At 41.2% G+C, this 12,370-nt stretch overlaps 1 protein-coding gene across 3 annotated transcripts in view; it reads right to left on the bottom strand.

The window, feature by feature from the left end:
* LOC122940723 (glycogenin-2-like) overlaps positions 1 to 12,370 on the bottom strand; it is a 48,733-nt gene that overhangs the window by 18,145 nt on the left and 18,218 nt on the right. For all 3 annotated transcript variants that reach the window (XM_044297447.1, XM_044297445.1, XM_044297446.1), the window contains exons 5-6: positions 9,842 to 10,004; positions 9,499 to 9,625 (exon numbers count right to left, since the gene is read on the bottom strand). In XM_044297447.1, coding sequence (XP_044153382.1) covers positions 9,499 to 9,625; positions 9,842 to 10,004 — 290 coding nt within the window. The remainder of the gene's footprint in view (positions 1 to 9,498; positions 9,626 to 9,841; positions 10,005 to 12,370) is intronic.

The following is a 12,370-nucleotide window of genomic DNA, read 5'->3' on the forward strand; positions in this document are numbered from 1 at the left end:
CACTTAGTGTCACGCCTCCTATGGAGATGAGCTATACCCAAGGTCTTCTGTGTCCCCCAAGGAAACTGGGCGAGAAATGAATGGTTCCGCAAAGAAAAACGTAATGGACACGGAAAGAAAATACGTTCATGTACATGAGGCCTAACTGTCCTGTGTAAATGTGTCAACTCAATGAATGAGCAAATACTTGTTCATTGGGTATTGCATCTTTGAGGTGGCACAATCATTGCTTGGCGTTAGCAAATTGCCCGATGCAAACAGCGGTGTACTGCTGGCAAATAATGAATCTGCATGGGGATGACAGGCAGCAGTAGTGATCGCTTGTGCCCATATCGTGGAGATACAGGTAAATGCAGCCCTTTCTTCAGCTTAACGATCAGGCAATTATCAGGAACGCTCAATTCGCTCCTCATAATTGCCTGGGCATCAGCTATGAAAGGACAGGATCCAAGTGGGGTCTTGTTCACATTTCCGTGTCAGTGTCACGTCCGTGAAAAAAGCGTACGTGTTTAATCTGTGAAGCTGTCTGTGAACGATCCGTGGTTGGTCCGTGTGTCCGTTTTTACTATCCGTGTGTCATTATTAATTTACTGACGTTGCTCAGCTGAAAATTAATTTAGAAAGAATCTCCTATCAGTCTTCAGTGAAAAAACGGACGCAACACGAATGTGTGTCAGTGATTTTCACGGTCCCATAGACTTCTATGGGCGTGCTTGGTCCACATGAAGTAGTGCATGTCCCAGTGATACCGGAAAGCGAACAGACAGATGTAAATCAATGGGTCAGAAAATGCAGACAGCACACATCAGTGAAAAAACGGAAATGCTAACAAGGCCTGAAGCTGTGGAGCTCGCCCTTGGAACAGAAAGCTGGTCTCCAACGCAATGAAACTCGGCTCTCTATTTGAATTTAGAATTGGGTGCCAGATCTCAGGAATGGGGGAAGGTAGAAGAATAAAAACCCACTGTGATCAAGGAAGTGGAAGAAATAATGGCAGGTAAGAAATCATTTACATTTGCAAACCCCATGACTGGTCCTCTTTAAGGCCTCGCTCACACTAGGGTTGTTGCGATACCAAAATTTTGATTTGATTTCGATACCATAAAAAAGTATTGCGATACTCGATACCATGCAAAACAAAATAAAACCCCAAAAAAGCAGCGTGCATTACGCATTTTATGGAATGTCCGGCCCATAATCGAACAGTCTGATCTTATTATTTGGGGGATAAGGTGACAAAAAAAATGGCGAATAGCGTGTTGTTGTTTTTTTTTTCTTCTGTTACAGCGTTCACAGCATAATAGATATTTTTTTATATTTTAATAGTTCGCACTTTTTTGCGTGTGGCGATATGTAGTATGTTTATTTATTGTTTATATATTTTATATGTAAAATTGGAAAAGGGGGTGATTTAAACTTAAAGGATAACTGTCACATTTAGACCCTAATTTCAATTTTCATATATGTAGTTACTAATAACATGATATTCCAGAATCAGTTACTATTAGACTAACTTACCCCATATTTAATAAGATTCAGCCCTTAGCAACCAGTCTGCATAAAACTGCAATTTCACTATTCAGTTAAGATGGCTGCCACTGTCCTCACCCGGAGGCTAATCCCGCCTGCCCTCACTAGCTAGTAACAATAGCCCCCCAAAAGTGTCAGTAACCAGAGCCCTCCCCCCTAAAGGGTTAATCTCCTGCAGCACAAAGGGGTCCTCTTACCACATGTTGCTTTCATTTATACACTGAGCAGATGGCAGATCTCCCTTTCCTGGTCTGCGCTGCACCAACCCTGCATTTTCCAGCTCTGCTTAGCGTCTGCCAAGCGCAGGGACAGGGAGAAGTGCACACAGCCCAGGCACTGTTATCAGCTGCTGGGGAGGACCTGGCTTTAATCATTTACTTACAGCCCCTGGCTGTCAGTAATCTGACCCTGCACGCTGCGTGCTCGTCCTTCAACGGACCATACCTAGCAACCCTATATTAAGCACAGGTAAAGGTAGGCAGTACAGGGAACAAAAATGTGGAATTAAGGGGTAATTGAATACACAGTGAAAAGGTGAAATAGGGCCACCAAGGAGATATTAATCACCATAATCCAATACTCAATATATATATATATATATATATATATATATATGACAGTTACCCTTTAATATTTTGGTGTTTGTTTTTAAACTTTTTTTTAAACTTTTTATTTAACCCCTTAACCCCTTAAGGACACAGCCTTTTTACACCTTAGGACCAGGCCATTTTTTGCAAATCTGACCAGAGTCACTTTAAGTGCTGATAACTTTAAAACGCTTTGACTTATCCAGGCCATTCTGAGATTGTTTTTTCGTCACATATTGTACTTCATGACACTGGTAAAATGAAGTCAAAAAACTATTTTTTATGCACCAAAAAATACCTAATTTAACAAAAATTTTGAAAAATTTGCAAATTTCAAAGTTCCAGTTTCTCTACTTCTGTAATACATAGTAATACCCCCAAAAATTGTGATGACTTTACATTCCCCATATGTCTACTTCATGTTTGAATTATTTTGGGAATGATATTTTATTTTTTGGGGATGTTATAAGGCTTAGAAGTTTAGAAGCAAATCTTGAAATTTTTCAGAAATTTACAAAAACTCAATTTTTAGGGACCAGTTCAGGCCTCAAGTCACTGCGAGGCTTACATAATAGAAACCACCCAAAAATGACCCCATCTAAGAAACTACACCCCTCAAGGTATTCAAAACTGATTTTGAATACGTTGTTAACCCTTTAGGTGTTGCACAAGAGTTATTGGCAAATGGGGAGGAAATTTGAGAATTTTATTTTTTTGTCTAATTTTTCATTTTAACCCATTTTTTCCACTAACAAAGCAAGGGTTAACAGCCAAACAAGACTGTATCTTTATTGCCCTGACTCTGCCGTTTACAGAAACACCCAATATGTGGCCGTAAACTACTGTACAGCCACACAGCGGGGCGTAGAGTGAAAGGTGCGCCGTTTGGTTTTTGGAAGGCTGATTTTTATGGACTGGTTTATTTACACCATGTCCCATTTGAAGCCCTCTGATGCACCCCTAGAGGAGAAACTCCCTAAAAGTGACCCCATCTAAGAAACTACACCCCTCAAGGTATTCAAAACTGATTTTACATACATCGTTAACCCTTTAGGTGTTGCACAAGAGTTATTGGCAAATGGCGATGAAATTTGAGAATTTCATTTTTTTGCCTAATTTTCCATTTTAACCCATTTTTTCCACTAACAAAGCAAGGGTTAACAGCCAAACAAGACTGTATCTTTATTGCCCTGACTCTGCTGTTTACAGAAACACCCCATATGTGGTCGTAAACTACTGTACGGCCACACAGCGGGGCGTAGAGGGAAAGGTGCGCCGTTTGTTTTTTAGAGGGCTGATGTTTATGGACCGGTTTTTTGACACCAAGTCCCATTTGAAGCCCCCCTGATGCAACCCTAGATTATAAACTCCATAAAAGTGACCCCATCTAAGAAACTACACCCCTCAAGGTATTCAAAACTGATTTTACAAACTTTGTTAACCCTTTAGGTGTTGCACAAGATTTAATGGAAAATAGAGATACAATTTCAAAATTTCACTTTTTTGGCAGATTTTCCATTTTAATTTTTTTTTTCCAGTTACAAAGCAAGGGTTAACAGCCAAACAAAACTCATTATTTATGGCCCTGATTCTGTAGTTTACAGAAACACCCCATATGTGGTCGTAAACCGCTGTACAGGCACACGGCAGGGGGCGCAGAAGGAAAGGAATGCCATACGGTTTTTTGAAGGCAGGTTTTGCTGGACTATTTTTTTTTTACACCATGTCCCATTTGAAGCCCCCCTGATGCACCCCTAGAGTAGAAACTCCCAAAAAGTGACCCCATTTTAGAAACTACGGGATAGGGTGGCAGTTTTGTTGGTACTAGTTTAGGGTACATATGATTTTTGGTTGCTCTATATTACACTTTTTGTGCGGCAAGGTAACAAGAAATAGCTTTTTTGGCAGCGTTTTTTTTTTTTGTTATTTACAACATTCATCTGACAGGTTAGATCATGTGGTAATTTTATAGAGCAGGTTGTCACGGACGCGGCGATACCTAATATGTATACAATTCTTTTTATTTATGTACGTTTTACACAATGATTTCATTTTTAAAACAAAAAAAATGTTTTAGTGTCTCCATAGTCTAAGAGCCATAGTTTTTTCAGTTTTTGGGCGATTATCTTAAGTAGGGTCTCATTTTTTGCGGGATGAGATGACGGTTTGATTTGCACTATTTTGGGGTGCATATGACTTTTTGATCGCTTGCTATTACACTTTTTGTGACGTAAGATGACAAAAAATGGCTTTTTTTACACCGTTTTTATTTTTATTTTTTTACGGTGGTCACCTGAGGGGTTAGGTCATGTGATATTTTTATAGAGCCGGTCGATACGGACGCGGCGATACCTAATATGTATACTTTTTTTTTATTTATGCAAGTTTTACACAATGATTTCATTTTTGAAACAAAAAAAATGATGTTTCCATAGTCTAAGAGCCATAGTTTTTTCAGTTTTTGGGCGATTATCTTAAGTAGGGTCTCATTTTTTGCGGGATGAGATGACGGTTTGATTGTTACAATTTTGGCGTACATGCAACTTTTTTGATCACTTTTATTACCTTTTTTGGGAAGTAAGGTGGACAAAATTTCAATTTCATCATAGTTTTTTATTTTTTATTTTTATGGCGTTCACCGTTCGGGTAAAGTAACATGACCGTTTTATAGATCAGGTCGTTACGGACGCGGCGATACCAAACATGTGTAGGGAATTTTATTTTTTTAATTTTTAATCAGCGATCAGAAACTGCAGAAAGCGCAACAAACCGCAGGTCTGAATTGACCTGCGGTTTGTTGCGATCGCAGACATGGGGGGGGTCACTGGACCCCCCCCGCGCATTTAGCCGAGGTGCCTGCTCAATGATTTGAGCAGGCACCTTGTTCCGATCACAGCCGGCCGCACGGCAGTGATCGGAACAACACATGACGTACCGGTACGTCATGTGTCCTTAAGGACTCGGGAAACATGCCGTACCGATACGTCATGTGTCCTTAAGGGGTTAAGGACGGCCCTATTTCACCTTCTGGACTTGGCAATTTTTGCAAATCTGACCAGTGTCACTTTAAGTGCTGATAACTTTAAAACACTTTGACTTATCCAGGCCATTCTGAGATTGTTTTTTCATCACATATTGTACTTCATGACACTGGTAAAATGAAGTAAAAAAAAAAAATCATTTTTATTTATAAAAAAATTACCCAAAATTTGTACAAAATTGCAAATTTCCACGTTAAATTTCTATAATACATAGTAATACCTCCAAAAAGTAGTTATTACTTTACATTCCCCATATGTCTACTTCATGTTTGGATCATTTTGGGAAGGATATTTTATTTTTTGGGGACGTTAGAAGGCTTAGAAGTTTAGAAGCAAATCTTGAAATTTTTCAGAAATTTTTAAAAACCCAATTTTTAGGGACCAGTTCAGGTCTGAAGTCACTTTGCGAGGCTTACATAATAGAAACCACCCAAAAATGACCCGATTCTATAAACTACACCCCTCAATGTATTCAAAACTGATTTTACAAACTTTGTTAACCCTTTAGGTGTTCCACAAGAATTAATGGAAAATAGAGATATAATTTCCAAATTTCACTTTTTTGGCAGATTTTCCGTTTTAATAATTTTTTTCCAGTTACAGAGCAAGGGTTAACAGCCAAACTAAACTTAATATTTATGGCCCTGATTCTGTAGTTTACAGAAACACCCCATATGTGGTCGTAAACCGCTGTACGGGCACACGGCAGGGCGCAGAAGGAAAGGAATGCCATACGGTTTTTGGAAGGCAGGTTTTGCTGGACTGTTTTTTTTTTTACACCATGTCCCATTTGAAGCCCCCCTGATGCACCCCTAGAGTAGAAACTCCAAAAAAGTGACCCATTTTAGAAACTATGGGATAGGGTGGCAGTATTGTTGGTACTAGTTTAGGGTACATATGATTTTTGGTTGCTCTATATTACACTTTTTGTGAGGCAAGGTAACAAGAAATAGCTGTTTTGGCACCGTTTTTATTTTTTGTTATTTACTACATTCGTCTGACAGATCATGTGATATTTTTATAGACCAGGTTGTCACGGACGCTGCGATACCCAATATGTATACTTTTTTTTTTATTTATGTAAGTTTTACACAATGATTTTATGTTTTAGTGTTTCTATAGTCTGAGAGCCATAATTTTTTCAGTTTTTGGGCGATTACCTTGGGTAGGGTATGGTTTTTGCGGGATAAGATGACGGTTTTATCGACACTATTTTGGGGTGCATGTGACTTTTTGATCGCTTGCTATTACACTTTTTGTGATGTAAGGTGGCAAAAAAATTGCTTTTTTTACACCGTTTTTATTTTTATACGGTATTTACCTGAGGGGTTAGGTCATGTGATATTTTTATAGAGCAAGTTGTTACGGACGCTGTGATACCTAATATGTATACTTTCTTTTTATTTATGTAAGTTTTACACAATGATTTAATTTTTGAAGCAAAAAAAATCATGTTTTAGTGTTTCCATAATCTGAGACATAATTTTTTCAGTTTTTAGGCGATTATCTTAGCTAGGGTCTCATTTTTTGCGGGATGAGATGACGGTTTGATTGGCACTATTTTGGGCTGCATATGACTTTTTAATCGCTTGCTATTACACTTTTTGTGATGTAAGGTGGCAAAAAATTGCTTTTTTTACACCGTTTTTATTTTTATACGGTATTCACCTGAGGGGTTAGGTCATGTGATATTTTTATAGAGCAAGTTGTTACGGACGCTGTGATACCTAATATGTATACTTTCTTTTTATTTATGTAAGTTTTACACAATGATTTAATTTTTGAAGCAAAAAAAATCATGTTTTAGTGTTTCCATAATCTGAGACATAATTTTTTCAGTTTTTAGGCGATTATCTTAGCTAGGGTCTCATTTTTTGCGGGATGAGATGACGGTTTGATTGGCACTATTTTGGGCTGCATATGACTTTTTAATCGCTTGCTATTACACTTTTTGTGATGTAAGGTGACAAAAAATGCTTTATTTAGCACAGTTTTTATTTTTTACGGTGTTCATCTCAGGGATTAGGTCATGTGATATTTTTATAGAGCCGGTCGATACGGACGCGGCGATACCTAATATGTATACTTTTTTCCTCCTCCTATTTTTTACCAATTTTTTTAAACTTTATTTGGGGAAAATTACGTTTTTGTTTATTTTTACTTGAAACTTTAAATTTTTTGGGGAAAACTTTATTTTTTCAACTTTTTTTTCACTTTTTTTTTTGTCCCACTTTGGGACTTGAGCTTTTGGGGGTCTAGTCCCCTTTACAATGCATTCCAATACTTCTGTATTGGAATGCATTGGCTGTATGAGTAATACTGTGTGTATTACTTCCTTAGACATCGGGCTGCCTTCCATGCCATCGGGTCTCCCCTACAGCCGCATGGGGACCCAATGGCACCGCCTGCCCACTGCACCAGGTAAAAGCCGCAAACCGCAGGTCTGAATTGACCTGCGGTTTGCAGCGATCGCTGACACGGGGGGGGGTCACCGGACCCCCCCCAGGCGTTGTGACAGGGTGCCCGCTGAATGATTTAGCAGACATCCTGTTCCGATTAACCCCCGCCGCAATCGCGTTTTAAAGTTAGGACGTACCGGTACGCCCTGGGTCCTTAAGGACTCGGGAAACAGGGCATACCGGTACGCCCCAAGTCCCTAAGGGGTTAATAACTGTTTCCCCCACTTAGGGGCTAGAACCTGGGATCTTTTCATCCCTTGTCCTATTCACCCTAATAGAGCTCTATTAGGGTGAATAGGACTTCACACTCACCCTGCTGCCCTGTACACACACAGCAGCAGGGAGAATACTATGGCAGCCAGGGCTTCAGTAGCGTCCTGGCTGCCATAGTAACTTATCGGAGCCCCAGGATTACACTGCTGAGGCTCCAATCACAACTGCCACTGCACCACCAATGAGGAGGAGGGGAGGGGACCCTGTGGCCACTGCCACCAATGATTATAATACTGGGGGGGGGTCTCACTGCGCCACCAATGTTTTTAGTACTGGGGGAAGGGAGGGGGGCGCACTGCACCACCAATGAAGATAAGTAACCTTTTAATACATTTACGGAGGCGGGTGCTAGCGGCAGAATCACATAGTCGGCACCCGACCCCTATGACAGGGCGTCGCGGATCGCAGCGCCCTGTGATAGAGGTCGGTGCCGGCTATGTGATTCTGACGCCGGCACCCGCCGCCTATATTTGTATTAATGGGTGAGTTATCATCATTGGTGGCACAGTGGCCACAGCCCCTCCCTTCCTCCGCCCCTCTCTCTTCTTATTGGCAGCAGCGGCACGGGGGGAGGGAGAGACTCCTTCTCCCCTGTGCTGCTAAGGAGAACATGGCACGCGCTCAGAGCGCTATTGGATACCGGGATTTGCAATTTTCCAATATTAGGCTGCGCTACTGCACAGCCTAATATCAGTTAGGCACACGCCGCTCTCAGTGCACCATGTTCTCCTCAGCAGCACAGTAGAGAAGAAGCCAGTGAGGAGGAGGGGAGGGACTGTGGCCACTGCACCACCAATGAATGTAATTAAACCATTAATGCAAATGTAAGCAGCGGATGCTGGCTGTATCACATACCCGGTCTCAAAGACAGGGCATGCGATCCTGCAAACCGTGGCAATTAACCCCTCAGGTGCCGCACCTTAGGGGTTAATTGACAGGAAACGCAGAGTACATTTGCATTAATGGTTTAATTGTATTCATTAGTGACGAATTGCTTCCCCAACCACAGTATAATTTTCATTGGTGGTGCAGTGTGCCCCCCCCCCCATTGGTGGCAGTGGCAGTGTAATCACAGGGCTCCGATCAGTTACCATGGCAGCCAGGATGCTAGTGAAGCCCTGACTGCCATGGTAAGATCCCTGCTGCCGTGTGTACAAAGCACAGTGCAGCAGGGACAGTGTGAGGTCCTATTCACCCTAATAAAGCTCTATTACGGTGAATAGGACAATGGTTCTATCTCCTAATAGTTATTAAATAAAAAGTAAAAAAAAAATGAAATACAAAAAGTTTCAATTAATTAAAAAAATGTCAAAACTATTACAATATTAAAAAATATCTCCTATGCTGTGAACGCTGCAACAGAAAAAAAAAAAAAAAATTTTTTGTCCCCCCTCATCCCCCAAAAACATAGGATAGGACTGTTCTATTATGGGTCGGACGTTCCATAAAATGCGGAATGCAGGCAGGTTTTTTGGTGTTTTATTTTTTTCTCGTGACAACCCTAATTACAATGAGATATCATTGTGAGTTGTGCTACATGACACACTTGGCTCTGCTACACCTGATAAACTGAGTTCAATTACATTCAGTTGGATCAGCGGTACTTACTGTTTGAATGCAGGTATGTAGGTGTAAACAGAACTGATGCTCAAGTTATAAATGAAAGGCAAATGTTTGCTGATGTCTGATGTCGCCCAGTTACTAAAGAAACTGTTTAGCAGTCCCTGGTCACCCCCTGCAAGAAATGATTAAGAAACATAAAAAGCTTGGCAGTATAATGTACGGGTAGACCGAGCACCATCTTTCGGTGTAGAAAGAAATGTGTGATGTGGCAGCCATATTGGTCATCATCCAGTTTTTGTTTACAACATGGAGTAGGTCTATATATCTGGAATTTCTCAGCTAGATCTGGAAATGTTAGCAGGTAGCATTGCATTGGATACAGCCTTACCATCAAAGCTGCCATGGTTTTCTGCATACTGTAGAAGGCATCTAAAAGTGTCAAGAGACGGTCTAAAGACAAACACTCCACTATTAAAACAGTCAGGCCAACCGGAATCCGGGGAGGCTGAAAATTCTTCCCGATCGAATAATTCATCAATGTTACGAAGAGCCTGTTAAATAAAATACACTGCAATGGTCTAATAGCTTCTCCATACTCAGCAACAAGATTTTTTCCTAATGCCAAAAGCAAGAAAACATGGTAAGAAATCTGGTGAAAGCAAGCTAAAAACTGCAAACCGATAATCACCTCACTGACACTGCCCTGGTACCCGCTGTCCTCTGCTTTCCGCTCGACGCGCAGGAATTGCCCACTTAGCCAATCATTGTCTGAGGTGGTCACCACCTCGGCCAGTGATTGGCTGAGAGGGTATTTCCAGACAAGAGCAGGAAGCAGACAGAGGTGTAGGTCTGGACAGCTATGTTTTACAGACATTCTGAGTCTGCTGCTGCTATTTTTTTCGAGCTGGAAAACCCATTTAAAGAGGACCTTTCACCTGGAACAACATTGTGAACTAAGTATCATGACATATACAGGGGCGCCCAGGGATCTCACTGCACTTACTATTATCCCTGGGCACCGCTCCGTTCGGCCACGATGTCCTCCGGTATCTTCGCTCACTTGGTTATAGTAGGCGGAGACTTAGGGGACTTGGTTATAGTAGGAGACTGCCCTTGTTCTGCTGGGCGTCTCCTCCTCCTAGGCTATAGCGCTGGCCAATCGCAGCAGAGCTCACAGCCTGGGAGTTTTTTTTATCCCAGGCTGTGAGCTCTGTGCTGCGATTGGCCAGCGTTACAGCCTAGGAGGAGGAGACACCCAGCAGAACAAGGGCAGACTCTGCCTACTATAACCAAGTCCCCGAACATACCGGAGGACATAACGGGAGAACGGAGCGGCGCCCAGGGATAATAGTAAGTGCAGTGAGATCGCTGGGCGCCGCTGTATATGTCATGATACTTAGTTCACAATGTTTTTCCAGGTGAAAGGTACTCTTTAACCACTTCAGCCCCGCTAGGTGAAACCCCCTTCATGACCAGAGCACTTTTTACACTTCTGCACTACACTACTTTCACCGTTTATCGCTCGGTCATGCAACTTACCACCCAAATGAATTTTACCTCCTTTTCTTCTCACTAATTGAGCTTTCATTTGGTGGTATTTCATTGCCGCTGGCATTTTTACTTTTTTTGTTATTAATCAAAATGTAACGATTTTTTTGCAAAAAAATGACATTTTTCACTTTCAGCTGTAAAATTTTGCAAAAAAAACGACATCCATATATAAATTTTTCGCCAAATTTATTGTTCTACATGTCTTTGATAAAAAAAAAATGTTTGGGCAAAAAAAAAAAAATGGTTTGGGTAAAAGTTATAGCATTTACAAACTATGGTACAAAAATGTGAATTTCCGCTTTTTGAAGCAGCTCTGACTTTCTGAGCACCTGTCATGATTCCTGAGGTTCTACAATGCCCAAACAGTAGAAAAACCCCACAAATGACCCCATTTCGGAAAGTAGACACCCTAAGGTATTCGCTGATGGGCATAGTGAGTTCATAGAACTTTTTATTTTTTGTCACAAGTTAGCGGAAAATGATGATGATTTTATTTTTGTTATTTTTTCTTACAAAGTCTCATATTCCACTAACTTGCGACAAAAAATAAAAAATTCTAGGAACTCACCATGCCCCTCACAGAATACCTTGGGGTGTCTTCTTTCCAAAATGGGGTCACTTGTGGGGTAGTTATACTGCCCTGGCAATATATTGATTTTTTTTTGTTTTTTTCTCACAAAGTCTCACTTTCCGCTAACTTAGGACAAAAATTTCAATCTTTCATGGACTCAATATGCCCCTCACGGAATACCTTGGGGTGTCTTCTTTCCAAAATGGGGTCACATGTGGGGTATTTATACTGCCCTGGCTTTTTAGGGGCCCTAAAGCGTGAGAAGAAGTCTGGAATATAAATGTCTAAAAATGTTTACGCATTTGGATTCCGTGAGGGGTATGGTGCGTCCATGTGAGATTTTATTTTTTGACACAAGTTAGTAGAATATGAGACTTTGTAAGAAAAAACTAAAACTAAAACAAACAAAAAATTTCCGCTAACTTGCCCAAAAAAATGTCTGAATGGAGCCTTACCAGGGGGGGGTGATCAATGACAGGGGGGTGATCAATGACAGGGGGGTGATCACCCATATAGACTCCCTGATCACCCCCCTGTCATTGATCACCCCCCTGTAAGGCTCCATTCAGACGTCCATATAATTTTTACGGATCCATGGATCGGATCCGCAAAACACATGCGGACGTCTGAATGGAGCCTTACAGGGGGGTTATCAATGACAGGGGGTGATCAGGGTGATCACCCCCCTGTCAATGATCACCCCCCCTGTAAGGTTCCATTCAGACATCCGCATGATTTTCTACGGATCCATGGATACATGGATCGGATCCACAATACACATGCGGACGTCTGAAT

Source organism: Bufo gargarizans, chromosome 6 (assembly GCF_014858855.1).
Source record: "Bufo gargarizans isolate SCDJY-AF-19 chromosome 6, ASM1485885v1, whole genome shotgun sequence".
Taxonomy (NCBI): Eukaryota; Metazoa; Chordata; class Amphibia; order Anura; family Bufonidae; genus Bufo; species Bufo gargarizans.